The sequence below is a fragment of the Rhipicephalus microplus genome, unplaced genomic scaffold (genome assembly GCF_043290135.1).
Source record: "Rhipicephalus microplus isolate Deutch F79 unplaced genomic scaffold, USDA_Rmic scaffold_72, whole genome shotgun sequence".
Lineage (NCBI taxonomy): Eukaryota > Metazoa > Arthropoda > Arachnida > Ixodida > Ixodidae > Rhipicephalus > Rhipicephalus microplus.
This window is the reverse complement of record NW_027464645.1, coordinates 772,386-796,930: the sequence shown is the minus strand read 5'-3', so window position 1 is coordinate 796,930 and position 24,545 is coordinate 772,386. Positions and strand designations below refer to the sequence as shown.

Genomic DNA, 24,545 nt, shown 5'->3' with positions numbered 1-24,545 from the left:
TTATACTACAAATTCATTCTTACACATAGTTGTAATGCTCACAGAAAAAGTGCACTACGCTTTCTTGGCCCATTTTCCTGAGTGGGTGCGAGTAATAAGTTTAAGGAACAAACAAACAAACAAACAATACATGTCATCTTTACGAGTGTCATAGAGCAGGACTCGGTTTCACATTGGCAGCGGCATCGTCAGTTCACCTTCTCGTCTGCTGCTACTGCGTTAGCTGCTTTGTTGATTAGTGTTTTAATTGATCCTCACTCAACACAGGTTCACGATGTTCAGCAGGAGAAGAAAGCTGTTGCTTTTGAAAAAGAAAATCCTTCTTTTAAAGCTGCTGGAAGAGCAGCGCCAAGAGAGGCGGCGTGTTTGGGTCCGGCCAGCGATCCTGGAACGCAAACAGAGGAGTCTCTACTACACCGCGGTGACTATCTATTCTTTTGAGCCAACTTGCATTCATGTCGGTAGCGTAAAAAAAACGAAATATAGAAACATAGAATCAAAGGAGGCCACGTAGACAGGACGGGCGCTAGACGTCAACTAAGGTTGCACGACGCGCTTGTTATCCCCATCCAGGACGGGGTAGAGAAGAAAACAATGCTGTGTATGTGTCTTCTCTGTCCTGTCCTGGATGCGCTATTCATGTGATGCTAGACATCAAATCGCCCTATAAACGTGTCCTTTGTAGCGTCTATTTTTGCGCTACCGTAATCAGTGCAAGTTATCCCAACCAACCAGTCCGCATTACCGTCTTTTGTGCCGTCACTACGCTATGGATCATTGAACGTACAGTGATGGAAGTGCTGTTCCAATCGCTCCAAACTGCCCTAAAAGAGGAGTGCTGCTACATACTACTCCAAACTTTGATTGCTGTTAAGCACTGCCTGGAACCTGCTCTGAAACGGCACTAAGAAAGTGCAGACGAGGTACTTCAACCGTGTGACCAACTGGCAAGCCCCTAAAGCAACCAGAGACAATCTGTATGCTATCATCCCGGATTGCTAGCACGCAGCCTTTTCGGCTCTGGTCTCATCTATGCAAGAAGTACTGGTACTGCGTTAAGCGCATGGCTCATTTGGCGGTTTATTATTATGATTTTTTTTATTATTATTATTATTATTATTAATTTGATTTGCAGGTTAAATAAGAAAATAACAGATTTACTTGATCTCATGCCGATTCAACTGCCGTTTTGATTTATGTGTGGGGTTTAACGTCCCAAAACCCCCATATGATTATGAGAGACGCCGTAGTAGAGGGCTCCGGAAATTTCGACCACCTGGGGTTCTTTAACGTGCGCCCAAATCTGAGCACACGAGCCTACAATATTTTTGCCTCCATCGTAAATGCAGCCGCCGCAGCCGGGATTCGATCCCGCGACCTGCGGGTCAGCAGCCGAGTACCTTAGCCACTAGACCACCGTGGCGGGGCAACTGCTATTTTGGCAATAGTTATTTGTGACCATGGTTACTGTTATAATGTGGTACTCAGCCTTGTCAGCATGATATCATTTCTGCGATAGGTTTTAAATATAGGTATATTTCACGTTGCACCATCTTTTTTCACGTTGCACCATCTTTTTCACGTTGCACCATCTTTTTCACGTTGCACCAACTTTTTCACGTTGCACCAACTTTTTCATTTATTGCTCTTTGCACATCACATTGACTATTGTCTGCAAAATATCTTTCATAGTAAATATTGGTAATTATGAGATACTTCAGTGGTGCTTTGAACACCAGGGGTAGTAGAGCATATTTTTCCATCTGCTACTAAAACGTCAGCAGCTGCTCCAAACCAGCACTTTTTTGTGCTACAAAAAGGGACAAGTCATTCACTTCACTGCATGGAGCAGAGGTTCATGTTATAATTTTGATTGTTGGTGATCCTGTCTTCTTTTTTTTTTACATTTCAGATGCGTCGACTTCGTGAGGGAGATTATGATCCTTTCCTCAAACTGTATCGCATGACACCACGGCTATTCGACGCTCTGCTCTCCTTTGTGGAGGACGACCTAACTCGGCAACATTTGGTCAGGGAGCCGCTAGAACCAGGAGAGAGACTCGCAATAACGTTGAGGTTGGTCGTATTTACATACAATCTGCCATTTTTCTCGTTATTTTTTTTCCCACAATGCTAAGGTCTATGCACAGACACATCCCAACACGCCTCTTAATCTCTGAGGATTTCGTTGTGGGCATGGTTCCGATTCCGAATTCTGACCAAAACTCTACCGAATCGGCAGAGGGCAACACAAGAAAATAAAAGGAGCAGACTGTTGCCTGTAGCAAGCGCATCACTACATACTGCCAGTTCCTATATATGGGACTGAAACATAAAGGATAACAAAGCACCGAGAGAAGCAGTTGAGCATCGTGTCGCGTGCAATGAAACAAAAAATGATAGCAATATATTAAGGGATCGAAAAACTGCAGAATGGGTCAGGGAACGAGCAGGAGTAACAGATATTTCAGTTGACATTAAGCGGAAAAAAATGGACCTGGGCTGGCCACAGACAACCGGTGGACAAAGATTCAGAAGGGACGGGAAATAATGGATAGAAGTGACAAACGCCGTCGAGGAACACAGAGTTATACGTGGTGACGGAAATAAATTCGCAGGCATAAAATCAAATCAGCTTGCACAATATGAGCAAGCTGAAGATGATTTGAAGAGGCCTTCATCCTTCAGTAAACATAAACAAGCTGGAAACGATGATGATGAGCAAGTGTCGATGCTGGTGCTGTATGTTTATGTTGTCCAGAGTACAAAAATGCTTCAGATTGATGCCATGTTTAATACAGGGCACACGCAAAGTGCGATGAGCTTGGTAGAACTGACATTGTTGACTAGCTTCAGTCAGAGAGAGCTAAAACAGCAGAAATTGACCAGTGGTAGTCATCATAATACATGCGAATAGCATATCAACAACTCAAAGACTCACTTCCTCCATGGTGTAAAAACATGCTAAGCGTGCCGACATGCAAGCTGCATGCGTGAAGGAATTTGTAGAGGCTACCATTGTCATCTGCAAAATGCGTCAAGCGTTGAAATGCACGCCCATGAAGCCTGCATGACATTTTTATTCCAGGCAAGAAACTGTGGCATGGTGGCAAGACTTGTAAGTCCTTGCACTATAAGCCAGGAAAAGCTTAAAACTGGCTGTCAGAACATCTTCATTTATATCTATCTGGTGTGTGTATGCTCAGACACGTTTTCCACAAAAATGCTATTTGCAATAAAAAATAAGCTTTAATTTAATTTACGATGATGCCGTGCCTTCTTTTTGCAGTTACCTAGCCACAGGCAAGGACATCAGAGAAGTCGCCAATGCTTATCTCGTGGGAACTGAAACTGCACGCAAAACCATTCATGACACCTGCCGGGCGATCTGGACTCGTTTGAGTCACCGTTTTTTGAAGGTAAGTAACTCAAAATTATTGCCAGTCCCGAATACACATTTTACACAAACTAATGGTTGGTGGTACAAAGTTGCCAAGTGTTAGTCAACTCGCATGTGCTGTGCAGAGAGCGTTCATTCTTTTATTGCAGATATATAGCTAAGCTCAGGCAGAATATACAGATGTAAGGCTGTATGCTTTATCTCTGAATGCCTCAAGTGCCACAGACAAACTCGCTTACAACTCACAATGGCTCGAATGTACAAGCTCCTTAATTAGAATGGTGCGCTTAATACGGCCATGCAAAGTCATTTTCATTTTACCCCGCCTTTAACAGACCCATGATGGCTGCATTGCCAAGGGGTTTTAAAGAGCTTATAAACCACTCTGAGTTTTAAGAAAGAGTGGTTTTGCCTCAATTTATTACAAGTGCTATCTTCTTCTCGCCACTTATTTGTGCATATACACGGTGACAATGTCACAACTTTGTGTTGAGCCTGTCAGGATTTAAAAGTTCTTTGCTACACTTGTTATCTCTGCTTTTGCAGTGGAAAAGACACAAAACAAAGCAAGATCAGTTGATAGTGCATGACAGTCATGCAAGACAAGGTTGAACGGGTGTGCTGCAGCATGACAACGCAGCGGAGGAGACGATAGATTACTAGCATCCCTCATTAGAACAGTTGTGAGAGCTTGCTTCTAGGGCTGTGTGAATGTGCTGTAAGGGCAATATTCATAATGACAGGTATTCCTGGCAGAAATACTTTCTGCAAAAGACTGAAGACTGTGCTCTTCATTTTTTCTTTGATAAACAATTGCAGGTGCCGACTACAGAAGATTGGCTGAAAATAGCTGACAACTTTGAGAAGAGTTGTCAGTTTCCCAACTGCCTGGGTGCTGTTGGTGGCAGGCACGTTACAGTCGTCACCCCTCGCCAATCGGGTTGTGGATACATGAACCACAAGGTAAGTATATATGCTGGGCGGTGTTTGTGTAATGACGATTTACCCAAGTGAGCACTTGCGCATGCAGAGTGCCACTTGCCAAAACCACTGAGTATTTTACAAAGATCTTCACAGTTGATTCATTATGTAAAAGTAGGCTCTTGCAAATATTCTAATGCTTTGAATATTCGAATCAATAATGCAGTATTTGAATTTGCTTTGAATTGCATTTAAATTATTGTTCGAAACGAATGAATAGATGCGAATTAATCTGCATGTAACGTTTTTTAAAGGCGATTTTACTGCACTGGAGGGGTGCTAAGCCGTGAAAATACCTATTCAAGTGCATATTAGTTTGTGTGTAACCTTCCACAAAAGTGGTTTCACTGCAGTGAAGTGGTGCTAAACCGTGAAAACGCACATCCAGAAGAAATCTACGCTGCCTTGAAGCTCCATTTCGAAGTTAAATGAGGATAGTACCCTCACACCGATCAATATATATATATATATTTTTTTTTCAGTTTAGAAGCTCGTAATACCGACTTGTATGCTTTATGTAGAGGAAATTTTATAACGTAACATGTTTTACATGCTATCAGTTGCATTCTACCAGAAGTCAAATCCGGGCCCTATTCAAAGATGTTTCCACTTCCATTGACACAAAAAAGTATTGGAATTTGCACAGGCCTTGTTTGAATTTAAAAAAAAATATTGTAATGACAAATATGCCCCCTTTCTTTTATAATATGCAATATATATTCTATTCCAATTCAAATCAAAATTATTTGAGCAAACTTTGCTTCGAACCTAAAATTCACTACTTGTACAAGCCTATGTAAAGGCAGCCAGAGTGACTGCGATCTCTTTTTTTCTGCACTGGCAGTGACTTGCCTCATTGCTCGTCTGCACAATAACATGATGCACTTACCTTTTTGTTTGCTGTAGTGCCTGAAGGTAATAAACACAGCAAGTGATAGATAAATTCTAGGATACAGTATGCACAAGTATTTTATCTATTATTGACACTAATTTATGTAAAAATGAAATTTTATTGTTGAGGGTTTACATCACAAAAAAGCAATATTATTATGAGGGATTTTGTAAAGAGAGGAGGTTAGAGGGGGAGGAGTACTCGGGAATTATTGATCAGGTTTTTTTTTAATGTGCACATAAGTAGAAATGAAATGTTACATGGCTGTATAATTTGGTGTTTGCCCATGTGCATGAATGTGAAAACTTGCCTTGCCCTCACATTCACTCTATAGGCTCCCAAAGACGAGACACATGTAGCAAAAGCTATTTAATTCTATTAATTCGAACTTACAGTTAATTCAAACTGACACCCTAGTCCTGCAAAAGCCCCATGTAATTATATGTGGCAGAACTTCAGATTATTCGAGTGCGTCAGCATCCCCGACACTTAATTTGAATGGGAAGTTCCTGGTTTTCATCGCTCGCAGCAGTCAGCCGTGAGTGATCACAGTGTGTTAAAAAATCAAACCAAAGTTACTATAGGTGCAGAACAATGAAAGAGGAGCATTCTTCGGCAGATGTGATGGAGCTCATGCGTAAACTGCTAACAATGCTCGCGACTGAAAGAATGCAAGCAATAGCATATTACTGATTTTACTTTTGATTTTGTTAACTATGCCATGAGAATAAACGTTTTGTAGAGCATAAAGAGCTCGTATATTTCAACTTTGATGTTCACCGCTCAGATGAATACATGTTGGTGCCTGCTTCTCGTGTATCACTGACTGATTGATTAATTTTGTTAGAGCTCCATGAACTCAATCTACGAAATCATCTGCCACAAAGCTGTAGCAGTACCTAATTTGTGATAATGAGTCCACAGGTGGCTTCTTTTGGTACTGCATGCACAGTGTGGCACGATGTCCATTCCTTTTAGAGCCTGCCCCCCAATTCGAACTTTACTTAATTAGAACAATTTTGTAGCCTCTTTCCAGTTAAAAAAAAATGACGAACTTTAATGCATAAATGTGAAACTTTCACGTATGTAATTTCAGAGGCAGCATCAGAGGCTATTATTAAAGAAACACTTATCTGACACAGATTCGTCTGTCTGGGTAAAATCATATGATAAGCAGACTCTCTACCCACGTTTAGTCTTCAATTTTGAATATTAAAAACTGGCCCTACGTTTTTATACCCATTCAGTTTTTTCTTCAGGAGTTGACTTTCCTGCCGGCTCCAGAGTTAGCGCTTTTATTTTTTTAAATTGATTGTCTTCCTCTTCACCTTCATTCTTCCTGTCATTCTCGTTACTGTTATTATTACACTTTGAGAACAAGGCAGAAGGTATAAAAGCGTCACAACCTGAATTCTGTGCATTCAAATTTCGCTTTTACAACCTAGCCCCATATTTCAGGGTTCTTTCTCCGTGGTGCTAGTAGCTGTCGTCGACAGTAACTGCAAGTACACTTTCGTTGACGTCTACGCCAAGAGCCGTGAACAACAGGGTGATGTATTTGAAAGTTCAGACCTTGGCCAGGCACTGCTTGGTGGTTCTCTCAAACATCCTTCGACAGCTGCGTTACCCGGCGCTGACGGCCACATGGCCCCCTACATCTTCGCCGGAGAGGACGCATGTCCTCTACGGAGAAACCTCATGATACCATTCCCCGCTGGAGAGGCCAAAGACGAGAAAGCAGTCTTCAACTACAGGTTGAACAGAGTGAGGTAGGACGTTGATAATAAGTTGGATGCAATGAGGCATGTATTTGGGTACTGCGACTCGCTTTTGGATATGTGTCTACAGTACTCGTAGATTGGAATGCAACATTTTTTGTTTTGTATAATTACTACTATAAAAGATTTTCATGAAGGCTGCATCATGTTGCTGCAAACCTAGTCTCTGAAGGTAATGCTAGCTCGTATGGAAGTGGTCGTGTCAAAATTACACCAATTCGTCAAAAACTGTAGATGCTAGAAACAAAAGTGCCTTAATTCGCATTTCGATTCGCGAGTACTGTACTTCATTCGCTGAATAGTTACTCTCATGAGCATATTTCACGTAGATTTTCACTTCATAGAAAAAACCTTGCCGGAACATTTCACGTAGGCAATTGTTTAATTTTTGTTTACCAGTAATCTGTGCGCTTACAGAGATTAAACTGCATAAAAGCGCAGCTTATTAGTACCGAGTGTTTCTTCTTTCCCAACATGTGTGTGTTGTCGAGTCCGCAAAACTGACAAAAGCTGGTTCACCGGTCGAAACCATTAGAAATAAAATTAAGACAACCACTAAGTTGTGTCTCTTCTCTTCCCAAGTACGTTTGGCCTATTGGAAAAACTTCATATATATATATAATTCACTGCCAACACAAAACATTTTGGTATGGTGGTGGCCTTTGTTATGGTGGCACACCATTCTGCCATTACAATGATGAATTTATTTGTCTCTGCACAATACAAGAAATGCCGACACACGTCACTGCGTTAAGTTCATCTGTCTTCAACTGCACGAAACTGAACAGAATCATTAAACATAGATAATAATTGTAGTCATGAACCATCATGACTCTGTGGCTACAGAATTTTACTTATTACAATTTAAGCTTGACTTAACAGAAGGGTGTTTTTCGAAGCCCAACTGCTGCGTTAGTATATTAAAACTCAATCAACCAATCGCTGAAGTCATCACAAGCTCATTTTACATTGCTTTGTCATCTTGTTGTTTTTTTACAGACTATTGCAGCCACTGATGAAAAAGCATGCACAAACTGAAACAATCAACAATCTCGCAAAATAACCACTCATCACAGTCTATTTCTATCTGCATTTATTGATGGATTTCATTATATTAATTATCCTCAGACTGTGGTGTTCAGCGATAACCTAGGGTGCAGTTATGCAAATATGGCAAATTATCTCGGTATGTCAAGTTGCGATGCTGGTTGTTAACCTCTTCTCCCTTACTTTTTTTTTTCCTTTTCTGGGTAAAAGTTTTTTTTAGCCATTTATTTCACTGTGCTCCTTTGTAAAAATTTGTTTTGTTTGCCCCAATCAAATAATATTCTGCTGCTAAGTTCTGTATAGCAAAAATTTCTGGACACAGCAGCTGATTATTGTTGGGGGAAGAATACTTAAGCGGTAGTGTATTATGCTTTGGGTACACGTTGAAGTGTTGAAGTAACATAAGTGATAATAAAGAACTCTCCTCTACTGGTCGAGATAAACAGCACAAAAAAATGAAGACAGAGTAAAGGAAGGACACAAAAAAAGTGCTGTTTCAACTGAGAAATTTAATGAAGAAACACCAAACATATACATTTATTTGCGCTTGCTCTTGCTAGGCAAGAAAACTGAAAAAAAAATCACAGCATATCGATGGAGTGAAGATGATTGGTGGGGCGAAGCGTTCATCAGTCTGTCCGTGCTTTCGTTCGTCTATTCGTTCTTGCTTCCATCCATCCATGCGCCTGTCCATGCATTTGTCCATCCGTGTGACCGTCGGTGCATCCGTCCCTTCGTGTGTCCTTCTGTGCATCCGTCCGTACGTCTGTTTGCCCGTCCGTCTGTGCATCTGTTCATGCGGCAGTCTCTCTGTCCGTTCATCCGTGTGTCTACCCTTCTGTCTTTGTGTCCGTCCATCTATATGTCCGTCCGTCTATCTAGTGAACACTCCCAAGTACAGCTATCACATCTTTTCATCATGTATTCATCATATACAAGTGCCGCCATCCAGTGGACATTCTAAGGACCGCTTTTTCTGGTATGTGCCACCGGTGGCTACATACACCATCAGAGGATGGACAGACCCACACACTAAGGAGCTTCGCCCTTAAAAAACTGTGTAGACACGAAGCATCTTGTCCTAACGATGTTAGTGGTAATAATCTGAAAATTATATTTTCTTACCATGGTGAGCAAGACAGTTCACCGACACAGTTTTGCCCTTCCTTTTGAATTCTGTGGGCTTCGAATATTTACCTTGTCAACTGGTCGCAGTGGCGGAAAATAACCCTCATTCTCAAAAAATCTGCAGTGCACCCGCAGTCCCGGCAGTGCACGGCCAAGTGTGTCATGGGAAAATACCCTGGAGGGACTTTCAGTGCTCCCTCAGCCTCAGGTTTACACACCTTTTCTACTGCTGTGCTAATATAGTGTCGATGTTAATACGGAACGTTCCACTACAGCATCCATCACAATTCACACTTGACATTTACCACCTCAGTTCGGAACGGTATACTACTACATTTCTATAGTATAGTGTCACTAATACAGTACTCCACTAATACGAAGTGAATGTTAATATGGAACCTAATATGGTACTCTACTAATACTAAGTGAATGCTAATATGGAACCTAATACGGTACTCCACTAATATGAAGTGAATGTTAATACGGAACGTACCACTGCAGCATGCCACATAAGTTGCACTTTTGGACACTAAACACAACAAATAAATGTAATTTTGTTCTCTTTCACTCCTTTTCTATGCTTACGCAGGAGATGCGCAGACAATGCCTTTGGACTCACAGCGGCTCGGTGGAGGGTGCTGCTACAAGCTATTCACCTACAGCCAAGCAATGCCGACTATGTCATCAGGGCAGCTTGCATGTTGCATAACTTCCTCACTGTCCTAAATCCGCACCTGGAAGGCTACAAAGACACTGAAGACAGCGTTGGTAATGTGGTTCCGGGTCGCTGGCGGCAAAGTGTGGCAGAGGCAAATGAAACAGAGCCACACTATTTTCCTCTCGAGGCTAAGCACACGGAAGATGGGGACGTGTCTGGCGCAGGGACCAGGAACGACTTCATGGCGTACTTCTGTAGTGACGTGGGAGAGATTCCGTGGCAATGGCACGTGCCAAGTGTATCGAAAGAGGCCACGCTATCACATCTGCATGAGCAGCCCCTTCTTTCGGCTCTCTCATAAAGGCAAGTGCCCTCTAGATTGATTGTTAGGAAATTCAGAGTTTTGCGTTCAGGCATATCAAGGCGCTTTAAATAATGCTTTAGCACTAATAAATGTACTGTACAAATCACAGAAACGCTAGCACAGCAGTTGTTTCCGTTCTAACATTTTACATATTGAGTTGTGTAATCCTCACACTTGCTCAATTGATAGATTGATATGTGGGGTTTAACATCCTAAAACCACCATATGATTATGAGAGACGCCGTAGTGGAGGACTCCGGAAATTTTCACTACCTGGGATTCTCTTTAACATGCACCCAAATCCGAGCACACGGGCCTACAACATTTCCGCCTCCATCGGAAATGCAGCCGCCGCAGCCGGGATGCGAACCTGCGACCTGCGCGTCAGCAGCCGAGTACCTTAGCCACTAGACCACCGCGGCGGGGCACTTTCTCAATTCTCGCACCCCCCACATTGCCCTGCAAAAAATACAATTTTCCCCGTGAGTAACCATCGCACCCCAGAAAATTGCAACCGTAATGTCATTTGCTCTTTCAACCACTGATGATGATAGCACATGAGAGCCTGGCGCTATCTCTTAAGCAGTGTGTGTACTATGAACACACGGAGCCACAATACAATTCAAGCCAAGCCAAAGTGGCAAGTGCGTGTAGCAGCGTGGTACGTTGCATCCATTCTGTGGCTATGCTATTACAAGTTGAAAGTGATTGATCATGCACTAAACAATGGCAATGAAACCGCCGGTAGTCACTTTGGAGTCAACAAGTTTTGTGTAAGCTACTGGCGAGGGCAGCACGACAACGATTTCTTTTCGAACCCTCTTTCCCACCATAATGTTTATCGTTGGTCTGAAAAGGAAAAAAAAAAAAGAAACTTCTGCACCGCACCGAATGCTGTCTCTGGTATCGTATCGCAATGCACGTGGCAGCCGTTTTTTCGTCGGAGTTTATTGTCTTCGTTTCTTTCTCTCGCCCCCCTCCCACCCTTGTTTTTTGATGGTACCATCCAACCATCGCTTAATGTTCATCGTATCACTGATAGCCTGTTCAAGCGACCTTTGTGCGTGAGAAGCCTTCGCTAATTTGTTCAACTTACATTTGAGGTCACTCAAAGCGCCGTGCGCAAGGCAGCAATCGCGTGGTATTTTTTGAATTTCGCACACTTTGAACAAACTCCGGAGAATGATTAACCAGCGTTGTTATCTTACCCCAACTTGAAAATTTTGTTATTTCTAGATAAGAGCTACAAGTCTTGTATTGAAATTTTTTCTCTAGAGTCAATCTTTCAAAAGTTCATTAAGCAATATTTGTTAATTACCATGCTTGGTGGATAAAAAAACATTTTGTTGTGCTACATACAGCCAAGAACAATACTGCGCTAGCTGGAGACACGTAGCACTCATTTTTAATTTTTTATTGCTTGATGCTTTTTAGCTGAAAACGCTCTGTATATGTGTTGTCTTCAGTAAACTTTCAGTAGCGAGTGTGTGCTTGTATCCTCTTCTTCTTCTGTCTGTTAGTGTGCCCCACCTTTTTGTATCAGGATGAACACATACTACCTAGCCCTAATGTCAGTATGCAGCCCAAATGTGTATGTATGTCTGTACAAGCAAGTTAACTGCTCACAGGGGAGCCTGCTCATGAAAAATAAACTTGCCAAACTGTAAAGATAATCTTGAGTGCACACAGCAAACATCCCCAAATCATGACAGGCGACCTGCCGCTCTACCTGAATGTGAAAAGTGATGATCATTTTATATTGCTAGTTTTAACACGAGCTGGAACTTTGATAATAACGAAAAAACTCGAGAAGTTAAAGACCGTTTTGCAGGCAGTGGAATGGAGAATCGTAGGTATTTAGAGGTATTATCGTATATTAAGAGATCGGAAGACGAAGAAATGGGAATGGGGAAAACAGCTATAGCTAATATTTTAGTTGACATTATGCTAATGAAATGAACCTGGATCAGCTATATGATGCGTTGGACTGGAAAATGTAGCTGAGGACAACAGCGAGTAGAGGGAACAAGAAAATTACGAAGTTTTCTTGCATAAAACATAGTCAGCTTGCTGTGAGGACAGGTGGGCTGCGCTCTGACGCAGCCCCGAACTTAACGATCAAACCCTGGCCGTCCAGAGTGCCCGTAAATGGGCCGCCAAGCTCGGCTTGACGGTCCCTACGTGGGATTAGCCGGGTCGCGTGAGGTCTCCCCTGCGTCTTCTCAGAACCAAAATAAAGTTTTAATCGATCAATAAGCTAGCACAAGATGGGGAAAATTAAAGGGACACTAAAGGCAACTATTAAGTTGACGATTGTTGAAATAGCGGTACAGAAACCTCGCAGTGTTTCTATTGTGCCAAGGAAGGGCTTATTTTTAAATAAAATCACGTTTTAGTACTCTGGGTCGGGTTAGCACGCATAAAAATACCCGCCTCAAGAAGTGGACTATCTCACAACACTGCTGCCGTGCACAACGTTGCCCGGCTTTAGTGCAGGGTTGCCGACACTAGTAGTAGAACAAAAGCAGTGGGAGCCACAGCAGCAACAACGGCCATTGATCAATTTCCTGCCATTGGCTCCGAAATGGCCGACGTGTTTTGGTTCAACTGAGCACCACTAGATGGCACGACCTGTCTAGTTTAACTACGCAATAATTGAATTTTTGAACCCCTCAGGCCATTCCTCATAGTAACATCTGGCGGTTCTTTTTTTCATAAATCAAGCGGAAATGAACAAGCAGCATTTTATTGTGTATCTTGATGCACGGAAGGTTCTTTATTTAGCACAGCTAGATCGATTACAAGTGGTTAATTGCAGGCGGTTCATCTGACATCATCGGGATCATTTTGCGAAAGTTCCACGCATAGTGCATGCATTCTTACGCATTTAGCTTAATTTCTCGATAAGTAGGGCACTTCTGTTGATAATACTCGTCATTTTAGATGTCATATATTGATCTTTCACTCCGACGTAAATTGTTATTTGACTTTTGTGTCCCTCTAAAGATCATCATGAGAGGCCTTCGTCCTGCAGTGGAGATAAAATAGGCTGATGATTATGTACACAGTCCTGTGCAAGAATGAACACGTCCTGTGGTGTTTGCTTCCGCTACCTGCGACATGACAAAACAGGTGTCACACTTTGATAAATTTATAGAAATCTTATTTTTTTTCTTCAATAGATGCTGTTGAATGTCAAGTACGAGTCTTGCAAAGCCATCGACTCTTGGCGAGACAGTGCAGCCAATGCTTTGACAACTCTTGGAAAAAGTGGACGCTTCTCCTGTGACATTGTTAGCACGCTTTGACGCTGCTCTATTCTTGGACGTTCAACCGAATGCGTCAAGCAACCCTATGGCACTTGTGCTCTTGCAAGATTATCACTCATAGACTTTCTTCTTGGTCCAACCAATGACGTGCGTATATTGGGAGTCCGGAGAGATGTGCAACTGGGTTGATGGCCGCACAGCACAAGTTACTGTAAATATACATGATTATTTAAAACGATGTTCCTAACCTTTTTTTTGCTAATCTTACCAAGTCGCGAGAACAAGTATTGTGACATGATGTACATTCAGACCCGATTATAGCAAAGTTGCATCTTACACAACAATAAGTTGATTATATCCCAAAATTTGTGGTAAAAGTATATTTCTAATGCTGCATCTATTGGAAGACTATTTTTCATGTACTTCAATTAACTGATGATTTGTTATATCAGTGTTCATTGTATCGAGGTTTGAGCGTACTTGAACTGGCCCTGTGCATATTGCGAAAGGTGAAATGGCTGAGCCGGGCAATATAAATCATGACCAATACACACACAAAAAAAATGTCTAGCTTGCATCCAGGAACTGAAATCCTGTTAGCAGAAAAATAGCATCCCATGCAGCTGAGTACCAGCAGTGCCTCTTTTATAACTTTCAGTGCCCGGTAAAGCGGAAGAGAACAATGGGACTACTCCGTCGGCGCGAGTGCGGCGCTTCGCCACCAGGTGCCGCTGCCTTAACAGGGTGCCGGAGTTCGCTACGTGCCACAGCCGCCGTGGTTCTGGCGCCGCACTCAAAATTAAACAGATTAAATCCTTAATGTTCTGCGCTCAAACCTCAATATATCGCGGCTGTAATTGCTGAATTATGTTACCGAGTGTTTCAGAGATCTGGTTGCCAACTTTCACGTACTAGCCACAAGCGAAGAACGCCTCGCTAAATGAATACCAAAAACATGCCGCGTACGCACACACCTACATGCTTGGACATAATGTACATAAATTTCCAACATTGACTTGCCATGCATAGCAGCTCTATATTCTGCAAAATGAACCCAATTGATGCGATACGAATACATTTTGCAAAAAAAAAGGAACATTTATTTGTAAGTACCTCTATTTTCGGTAGCCTCACAGTTTTGCATATTTTCTTGACAGAGGCTTTTTCGCGATGTACTTGAAAGCATGATGCTTGTCACTGACAGTGAATGCATAGTTCACCAGCAGAGGCCGCAAAAACCGAACAGATATCAGCTCCATGAGCTTAGCTCTGTGAGTGTCATCCATCTCCTTGCACTTGAGCAGGTTTGAAGCACACAGTGCTGGTACAGCCTACTTAACCAGGGTAGAAAATGGCTTTTTTAGCGTGGGATTGTCCTTCAGAGCACGATCCGCAAATGCCCTCAGCACGTCGTTTGGTCTGACGGGTAAAGTAGCCCACCTCGGTCCTGGCTGCGAGTGAACTGCAAGATAGGTTGGTTGCTCGCTGGCCTGGCTTTGTGCAGACTGCAGTGCAACTTCCACAACACATGTTCTCGTTTATGACACGGGCAATATAGCCCCCAACATAAACAGTTGCAGAAATCTCAAGTGACGGCAAGTGCTGAGGCAAGACTGTTGCATTGATCCGTTGCAAAGCACATATAGCTCTCTGTAGCTGAGGCGGCTGCTGTGCTAGCGAAGAAGTTTCAGTGAGCAGTGTGCCTGTTGACATTTGGGCACATTTTCTGTGTGCAACGTTTGATACCATGCTGGATGCGGCAAGTCCAGTTTTTAAAACCTTCTCCAGCCCTTGCAAAACCGAACGAACATTCAGCATGTCATTGCAGCCAGAGGACATCTGCAGTGTTCCAAACAGCGACTCAATGGGGTCACTATTAAACTTATGAGTGAGCACAAACAAGAACTTCTCCTTTTTGAGTAGGTACTTGATACAGGCAACTGTGGAATATGTGGTCAGGAGGAATGCTCCATACGTTTCTTTCGTCAAAAATTCCTTTTGACTTCGACAGCTTTTTTCCAGTTCATCCAAGTACACGGGCAGCGTAACCTCGAGCCACTCCAGTCTTGCATATTCAGCATCGTCAAATTGCCGAGTGTCAGGCCATTTCTTGTGGATGTGCTGGGTCGTATTACTTGTATCATGCAGCACGAACCAACGATGGATGTTTTGCATGAAAACGATGGTCTGGCCTGCAGCTGCGAATGATACACTCGATGTATGCCCAGCTTGGTCTCTGAGATGCTCCAGGGCTGCAGTAACATCAGGCGAGAAGACCTGAATTGCCCTTGCGACATTCGTTTTTTCTATGTTATTCGGACAGACATGTTTTCGGCTAAGGTAGCGGACAGGCTTTACAAGCAGGTCCTTCTGTAGGTCGTAGAGATTCTTGATGTAGCAGGACGAGACCTCTCCTTTCGGACCAATGTCATGGGCTAGAAACTGCGAGCGCACGTTTTTTTTTTTTTTTTTTAAACGTGGCATGGATCAAAACTTAAAAAGAGGAGCCTGTCACAGTCACAGGGATGTTCTATCCGGTACGTAAGAGGACCATCGCCCAAAAGTGTCATGGCATTGACGTTCACTCTGTGGTTATCACTCACTAAGCGAACTACCCTGAAACCACAGGCTTCTACTCATTCAAGCACAAAAATCAACAACTTGTGAAGCTGTGGGCCTGTTAACCCCATGCTAAAATAGTAGGCCACTGGAATGCGATACGACGTCGAGAGTCCTGTAATTAGGAAGCAGAGAAGAGAGTTTGCTAAGGTGAGGTCCCCACCATGTTGTTCCAAAGAGACATCTGCGTGCCCCACAAAGCAGTCCTGCTGTTTGTTGTAGTGCAGCTTTTCCCTGATCTTCAATTCGTCGACTATGAGTGAACACACCCTTGACTGTGATACAGTCAAGCTCTCGGCTTCTACTCTAAGGCGAGCTTCGGCGAGTTTGCTGAGGCCTGTTTCTCCACTGGTGGTTCCCAAGTAGTTGCTCAAAGTCATTCTGCAAGGAAGCTTCAAAAGCATTTCACCGCGGATGTGTTCGTACGCCCTTGTCGACAAATGCCTTAAAACTACACAACGTCGGGTTGTCTCCTCAGACCAGCTGGGCCTCTTCATCTTGAAGTTTTCAATCTGATCAATCAAGAATAAAGCTGCGGGTTCCTTTTCTTTCGCCCTTTCCTTGATGTAAGAAACATCCGCAACCAGGGCGTCCTCGTGCAGCTTTTTCAATTCCATTTTGTACTTGCCGATGGTCTGTTGCAGCCGAAGCAGCTGGCTCCTCAATTCCTTTTCTTTTCTTCTCCACTTCACTTTCTTTGCGACAAGCACACTTAATTGAAGTTGACCTGCTGGCTACCTGGACCCCTTGATCACGCAAATTGGCCTCCGACGATGTGTCCATAGCGCAACAATCCGACATATCCTCCACTGCTGAAGCAACGTTGCCGCTCGCGGAGTCGCTGCGCGCCATGTAGCACTCACTCGTTTGTCGATGCTTGCTGTATTTCGCGCCGGAGTTGATTTCGGCTGGTGATGGGGCGGATATTCTTCAAAAACTGACGGCACAGTCCCATTATTTAGGCGTCGCCGCTTGCCTTCGATGAAGTCCTCTTCTTTGAAGTGGCGACTGCATACTTTGGTGTAGCATGAGGTGGTGTTCGGCCACCACTTGTCTCGTCGTATTGCGGCAAGCCAGCGCGCTCGAGCGTCTGCGTCAGCGGGTAGTTCATGAAAGGAAAGCCCTGCTGGTTTCTTTTTCTCGTCCGATTTGCATAGCGGAACACAGCAGTAGGCCATCGTAAAGCATTCTATGCACGTACTGGCCGAAAACTGTCCCACAAAACGAAGTTGCGCACCACTGAATGGGCTGCACGCGCAACACCCGGACGGAATGGCAGCAGCGGCACCCTGTTTACCCAGCGCCCCTAGCGGCAGCGGAGAAAAGTGGCGTTCGACGACCCCCCGACGGCGGTGTGCCCGGCACAGATTTTTATACAGGAGGCACTGGTACCAGTGCTCACTGCAACCTTCTTTGCAAAACACACACAGAGCCGCACAGAAACACACACAGTACAGAGGCACTTCATGGCAACTTTCTTAAAAGAGCCTCCCTTCATATTTTTTTGTAAACGAACTTATTGCATGGTACACAGCAATCTGATTTTTTTCTTTTTGCTAAGGAACAATGTTAAGAGCTTTGTATTTGAGCTTAGTCGGTATTCACCTAGTCGGTACAACTATTTCATGCTATGCCAGTCAAGCATGCCAAATAAGACATACTCGAATATGCGGACACTACTTCATTGATTTTTTTTTTCATGTGCATTTGTTGCAAAAGATAAATACCATGATGAATCTAATTAAACACTGGTACTGCTCCTCTTAAGTGTTTAATAATAATAATAATAATAATAATAATAATAAATGCTCGTGTTTTAAGTGCCAGAGCCACGATATGATTACGAGGCATGCTGCCCTAGTGAGGGGCTCTGGATTAATTTTTAACACCTACAATTATTTAACATGCATCTAAATCTATGCATGCAGGTGGTTGTTGCATTTTGCAACCCATCACAATAAGGACTTAGTCGGTTTTGCAAACCAGTCCTGTTTAAGTCTTTCACCACTCTCATTTGATCACAATGTGCAAAGACTGTGACCTTGGTGTAAAGTGATGAGTCAGGGGCCAGTTGAAGTAAAATCATGATGCAGAGACCACTATAGTTGATTACTACATACCCTCTTGGGTCTTGGATAATGCAGAGAGCAGGGACTCCTTGACAGTGCGGCCCATTGCATTGAATGGCAATAGGTGGATAGCAAAACGGCGCTTCGTCTGCTACGGTACTTCTGTTTCGAGGCCTATCCCTTCGCTGCTTCAAGGTGCCTGCTGCGCAGTGTAATCGGGGTGGAAACACGTGCAATTCTGTGACGCTTTTGCTGCTGCTTGGTCAATGATTGTGATCTTGAATTCTTTTTTGTGAATGGATAGATGATTGTGACGAAGCAGGGAAAGCGAGAGCAGACGACGGAGCGGCCGATCGCTGGAAGGCGAGAAAAACGAAGGAGCTCGGGCTGCAGAGAAGATTAAGAAGGGCGCGCGCAGGCGAGACAGTTTTTTTTTTTGGAACGCCGGCAGAACGGGCGGCAGGTTGTTGGAGAACCCGCATCTACGCGCGAGGTTCGCATACACAGGGCGCCTGTCTTCGGGACAGCGAGCGCCTCACGGTCCTCGCCTGGCAGGACCTGGGACGCGGCCTGCTGCTCTCGGAGAACCCGCACCTACGCGCGAGGTTCCAGATTGTCCACCGCCGTCGAGACGAGCGTCGCAAGGTCCTGGCCTGGCGCGGACGAGCCCTGTCTGGCTACCGGCTACCGAGCGACGGTTCGTTCACTCGGCCCTTAACCCCTGCTGCTGCTACGTCGTTTCCACACCGGACATCTACCCGACGACGACTACGTCATCACAGGGACGCAACCAGCCCACAGCCTCCTGGTCCCCAAGCACCGCCACGTGAGACAATTGACTAGTAGTGTACGCTGCCGCTTTATGTATTTCGTGTGTGTATGCTGTCAAATACAATTGTAGTGTGGTTTGTTAACGTCAGATATCGTCTCCTCCATCCGCAACGCGTCACACGCTCTGCGGCGCGACGAACCTCACCATCAAACATCACATCTGGCGTCCGCGCGACAGGACCGCTCTTATCCTATAAAAGAGCAGCGCGTCGCTTATGCGGGTCTGACGGTTGACGATGGAGACGGACAAGCTCACAGCAATTGGAAAGGAACTGGGGTTGAGCGGTCCAGGGCTAAAGCAGTGGATCGATGAGGAGCGCGTACGTGAACGAGAAGCGCGGGAAGTACGTTTAGCCGAACGCAATGCGGCAAAAGAAGCTGATGCCGAGGCACTGGCGAGGCTACAAGCAGAAAAGGAGGTTCTCGAACTAAGGTTGAAGCTCCGAGAGTTAGATGCGACAACGGGTAGCGTGACTACAGGTCAATCAGTAGAGGGTCCGCACATGGGTTCTCCTCAAAGCTACGAAAGTCCGCACAAACTCATACCGCCCTTCAACGAAGTTCGCGACGAGCTGGACGCGTACATCCAGCGCTTTGAACGCGTCGCCAGGAGCCAGGATTGGCCGCAAGACAAGTGGGCCCTTTCACTGAGCCTTTGTTTGACAGGTGAAGCGCTAAGTGTTGTTGGCAGGATGGCACCTGACCATGCCATGGATTACGCAACGTTAAAGAAAACGTTGTTGCAGCGCTTCCGGTTTACAGAGGAGGGCTACCGCACTAAGTTTCGGTCGGCGAAGCCTGAGGACTGCGAAACGGGTCGACAGTTCGCTGGGCGATTACTAGGTTATTTCGACCATTGGCAAGAGATGGCCAAGACCGAACGGACGTACGAAGCTCTACGAGACGTTATTGTTTCAGAGCAATTCATCACGCAGTGCCACGAGAAGCTGGCAATCTTCCTGCGGGAAAGGGATTGCCGAGGAATTGAAAAGCTAGTAGAAGCTACTGATCATTATATGGAGGCGCAGGGTTTCGTCAACCTTGGTAAAGGTAAGGACGACAAGGACCATAAAAAGCCACCAGATCGAGCGCAGGCCGCACTACGGAAAGAGGAAAAGGACAAACCACATTGTTTGCTTTGTGGAAAGCGCGGTCATAAGGCCTCAGATTGCTGGGCAAATACTAAAGGGCCAAGGACAAAACCAGCCTTCTGCGGAAAATGTAGACGTAGTGGGCATAACAAAGAGGACTGCCCTAACAAGGGAAGCGGTAAAGCCTCGTGCCTGAAAGAGCAAGCAGAAGGTCCGAAAGCATCAAACCAGGAGACACAGGCTTCCCGGCAAGGTACTGATTGCTCGAAACGTACGAGAATCAAGTGGGAGGACAAGTCTATGCCTACGGCCGAAGGCGTCCTTGAAAACCAGCCCGTTACGGTCTTACGGGATGCAGGATGCGACTCGGTTATTGTGAGAAGGTCCCTTGTACCAGTCAGCAATCTGACGGGGAAAGTTTCCTCTGTGTGTCTTCTTGATCGAAGGGTACTGAAACTGCCGGAGGCAGACGTGCGAATTATTTCACCCTTTTTCTCAGGCAAGACTCGCGCGATCTGCATGGATGACCCACTGTATGACGTCGTTCTGGGAAACGTCCAAGGGGTCCGTGACGCCTCCGATCCTGATCAAGATTGGAAAAGACACCTACGTCCAGCTAGTCCGATGAAAATATCATCTAGGGTGGGAGCGGACGACGGATCGCTGACTGGATCTTATACTACAGATGCATTCACTTCGGTTGCGAGGCAATCAAAGGAAAACGAAGTCGCCGCGACAGTCGGACAGAGTTCTCGTCACCTGCCGGTACCAACAATAAGTCCCCTAGATATGAGTGCACGTGACTTGCAGAAAAGTCAGAGGGATGACGCTAGCTTACAGAAATGCTTTGAGGCCGTCGATAAACCCATCCAGACCAGGTTTGCCGAGATTCTTTTCTTTACAAAAGAAGAAATTCTATACAGGAGGTACAAGCTCAGATCGAAGAGAGAAACTGAACAACTTGTTGTACCTACAGCCCTCCGCCATTGTGTAATGCAAATGGCTCATGAAGGAATTCTTGCGGGCCATCAGGGTATAAAACGCACAACAGACCGTATCCTCGAGGAGTTCTATTGGCCAGGGGTACTTTCTGACATCACACGATTTGTGAAATCGTGCGACACGTGCCAGAGAACTTTCCCAAAACACTTAGTTGGGCGAGTACCGTTGGGTAAAACCCCCGTCATTGATACACCGTTTAAGAGAGTGGCCATTGACATTGTGGGACCATTATCTCCCAAGTCAGAAAAAGGGAATAGATACGTTTTGACAATGGTGGACATGGCAACGCGGTATCCTGATGCGGTGGCGCTGCCAAGCATTGAAACAGAAAGGATCGCTGAAGCACTGTTGGAGATGTTCTCGCGAGTGGGGGTACCTCAGGAAATCATCAGCGACCGAGGCACGTCTTTTACGTCCCACCTAATGCGCGAATTCAGCAGGCTTCTATCCTTCACACAGTTGCCGACGACACCATATCATCCCATGGCAAATGGTCTTGTCGAGAGGTTCAATGGCACACTTAAACGAATGATAAGACGAATGTGTCAAGAGTGCCCGAAAAGTTGGGACCGGTACTTAGCGCCTTTACTTTTCGCATATAGAGAAGTTCCGCAGTCAAGTTTGGGCTTCGCCCCGTTTGACTTACTGTATGGCCGTTACGTCAGATGGCCCATGTCAATATTGAAAGAGATGTGGACTGGTAATCATCTAGATGATGAGACGAAGACCTCGTACGGCTATGTAGTTGACCTGCGGAGACGTCTTGAAAACACTTGTCGTCTAGCCAAGGAGGAGCTGCAGAAAGCCAAACTTGTGCAGAAGAAGCACTATGACATGAAGACTAGACCACGGCGTTTAGCTGTTGGAGACAAGGTGCTGCTGCTACTCCCGTTGGACAACTGGGGAAGGCACGATATTTTTCTAAGTTCGACTTTGCTAAAGGGTATTGGCAAGTCCCGATGCATGAAGAGTCCAAAGCAATGACAGCATTTTCTACATCAGCAGGCCTTTATCAGTTTCGTTTCATGCCGTTTGGCATTAAAACCGCCCCAGCTGTCTTCAACCGTCTAATGAGGAAGGTGGTAGCAGATATACCCCATATTTACTTTTACTTCGACGATGTGCTCGTTGCAACCGAGACGTGGACAGAACACGTGGCCACACTTGAAGCCTTTCTTCAACGAGTTAGCGAATCCGGGTTGACGATTCGACCAACGAAAAGTGAGATTGGTCAGCGGTCAGTAAAGTTCCTCGGTCATCACGTCGAAAATGGCATCATCAAACCCCAGATCGAAACCCTTGATAAAATACGGGCAGCCAAGCGCCCACAGACGAAAAAAGAAGTACGCTCTTTCCTTGGACTTACGGGCTATTACAGAGATTTCGTCCACAAGTACTCCGAGATAGCAGGACCATTAACTGAACTGACTAAAAAGAGAGCCCCTAACAAAGTAATTTGGGGAGTGCAGGAACAGAAAGCCTTCGATGCACTCAAGACCATGCTGTCTACACAACCTGTCTTGAGAGCACCCGATTTCGCTCAGCCTTTTGTACTTCGCACCGACGCCTCGTCAACAAGCGTAGGTGCCATACTTATGCAGCGGCATGGTGCTATGCTACACCCAGTGTCGTACGCTAGCCGACGACTGCAACCACGAGAAACTGCCTATTCGACAATCGAGCGCGAAGCCCTGGCACTCACGTGGGCCATCCAGAAATTTCATATTTACTTGTTCGGGCGAACGTTCATACTACAAAGCGACCACAAGCCTCTCGTTTACATCAACTCCGCCAAACACATCAACAGCCGTGTTCTACGTTGGAGCCTCATACTCATGGAGTACGACTTCAGCGTTGAATATATAAAAGGCAGTGAGAATGTAGGAGCAGACTATATGAGCCGGTTGCCAAGCGCATGAACATCATCGCTACACGGCTTGAGGATTTCGCAGTGTCGGGTATAATTGATGGAATTTTTTTTTTTTTTCCGGTGCACATTACTTACCGTGACGGACCAACTTTCATCTCGTCTTGCGAGTACCTTTGAGAGTGTCGGGTGTGCGGGGCCCTGAACACTGGTGACAACTTTTGTGTCTCTTATGTGTGCCGAGTGTGCGGGGCTCGGAAGTGTAGTGCAGTGCTCCGAGTGCGCGTGTACTACGGTGTCCCAAGGGGTCCAGTGGCAGCTGCAAGTTCTTCACAGCGAAGAACCTTCTTAAGTGGGGGGGTAATGTGACGAAGCAGGGAAAGCGAGAGCAGACGACGGAGCGGCCGATCGCTGGAAGGCGAGAAAAACGAAGGAGCTCGGGCTGCAGAGAAGATTAAGAAGGGCGCGCGCAGGCGAGACAGTTTTTTTTTTTGGAACGCCGGCAGAACGGGCGGCAGGTTGTTGGAGAACCCGCATCTACGCGCGAGGTTCGCATACACAGGGCGCCTGTCTTCGGGACAGCGAGCGCCTCACGGTCCTCGCCTGGCAGGACCTGGGACGCGGCCTGCTGCTCTCGGAGAACCCGCACCTACGCGCGAGGTTCCAGATTGTCCACCGCCGTCGAGACGAGCGTCGCAAGGTCCTGGCCTGGCGCGGACGAGCCCTGTCTGGCTACCGGCTACCGAGCGACGGTTCGTTCACTCGGCCCTTAACCCCTGCTGCTGCTACGTCGTTTCCACACCGGACATCTACCCGACGACGACTACGTCATCACAGGGACGCAACCAGCCCACAGCCTCCTGGTCCCCAAGCACCGCCACGTGAGACAATTGACTAGTAGTGTACGCTGCCGCTTTATGTATTTCGTGTGTGTATGCTGTCAAATACAATTGTAGTGTGGTTTGTTAACGTCAGATATCGTCTCCTCCATCCGCAACGCGTCACACGCTCTGCGGCGCGACGAACCTCACCATCAAACATCACAATGATATTTCGCGCATTCCAGGGAACCAAGCGAGATGTGGACATCGACAAAACGAAGAACGTTGAGAGATGGGTTTCGAGCACTGCGCGCGATTATGCTTTGAAACACGCAGTAACTTTTTGCAGAATCACCTCGATTTACTATTTTCGAGCGCATACACTTACCAAGACCACTTCAAAATCACTCACACATATGTTCACATGCTGTCATATGTCAATATACATACGATGTCTATATATGTACGCATACTTTGCGCGATCAAGTCTGCCGATATAGTATACTTCTATTTGAAATCTGCATCGCTAACTGTCTGTCAAATTGATTGAAAGAGGCGAGTGCGTAAAAAGCCCACAGAACAATACGGCCACTCAAATAATGGTATCATGCGACGTAAAACGATCGAAGTCGCTTTTGAAGCAACGACTAGCATGGTATGGCGTCTCTGTTGTCAGACTTGGAAGCGTGCAGTGCTGATAGGTCATGTCATACTCCGACCCATAGCCT

The 24,545-nt window shown here is 45.4% G+C and overlaps 3 protein-coding genes and 1 pseudogene across 5 annotated transcripts in view; 2 read left to right on the top strand and 2 right to left on the bottom strand.

Annotated features, from left to right (window-relative positions):
• Positions 1-24,545, bottom strand: part of LOC142790145 (uncharacterized) — a 107,980-nt gene that overhangs the window by 80,315 nt on the left and 3,120 nt on the right. The gene's annotated exons all lie outside the window — the stretch shown is intronic.
• LOC119174690 (uncharacterized) lies at positions 96-13,755 on the top strand. Of its 3 annotated transcripts, none has more exons than XM_075885135.1 (8): positions 96-421; positions 1,913-2,076; positions 3,290-3,419; positions 4,220-4,363; positions 6,732-7,042; positions 9,351-9,434; positions 9,816-10,247; positions 13,431-13,755. In XM_075885135.1, exons 1-7 carry the CDS (start codon positions 275-277, stop codon positions 10,243-10,245), a joined length of 1,410 nt encoding a protein of 469 aa, XP_075741250.1. In that variant the 5' UTR covers positions 96-274; the 3' UTR covers positions 10,246-10,247; positions 13,431-13,755. The 3 variants fall into 3 exon arrangements, with proteins under 3 accessions (XP_075741250.1, XP_037281616.1, XP_075741251.1); XM_075885136.1 differs by lacking the exon at positions 96-421 and adding an exon at positions 458-923; XM_037425719.2 differs by lacking the exon at positions 9,351-9,434 and having other exon boundaries at positions 109-421.
• LOC142790146 (uncharacterized) lies at positions 13,595-23,965 on the top strand. Its single transcript, XM_075885129.1, has 2 exons — positions 13,595-13,728; positions 18,510-23,965. Exon 2 carries the CDS (start codon positions 19,273-19,275, stop codon positions 22,111-22,113), a length of 2,841 nt encoding a protein of 946 aa, XP_075741244.1. The 5' UTR covers positions 13,595-13,728; positions 18,510-19,272; the 3' UTR covers positions 22,114-23,965.
• On the bottom strand, positions 14,601-17,247 carry LOC142790141 (uncharacterized; annotated as a pseudogene).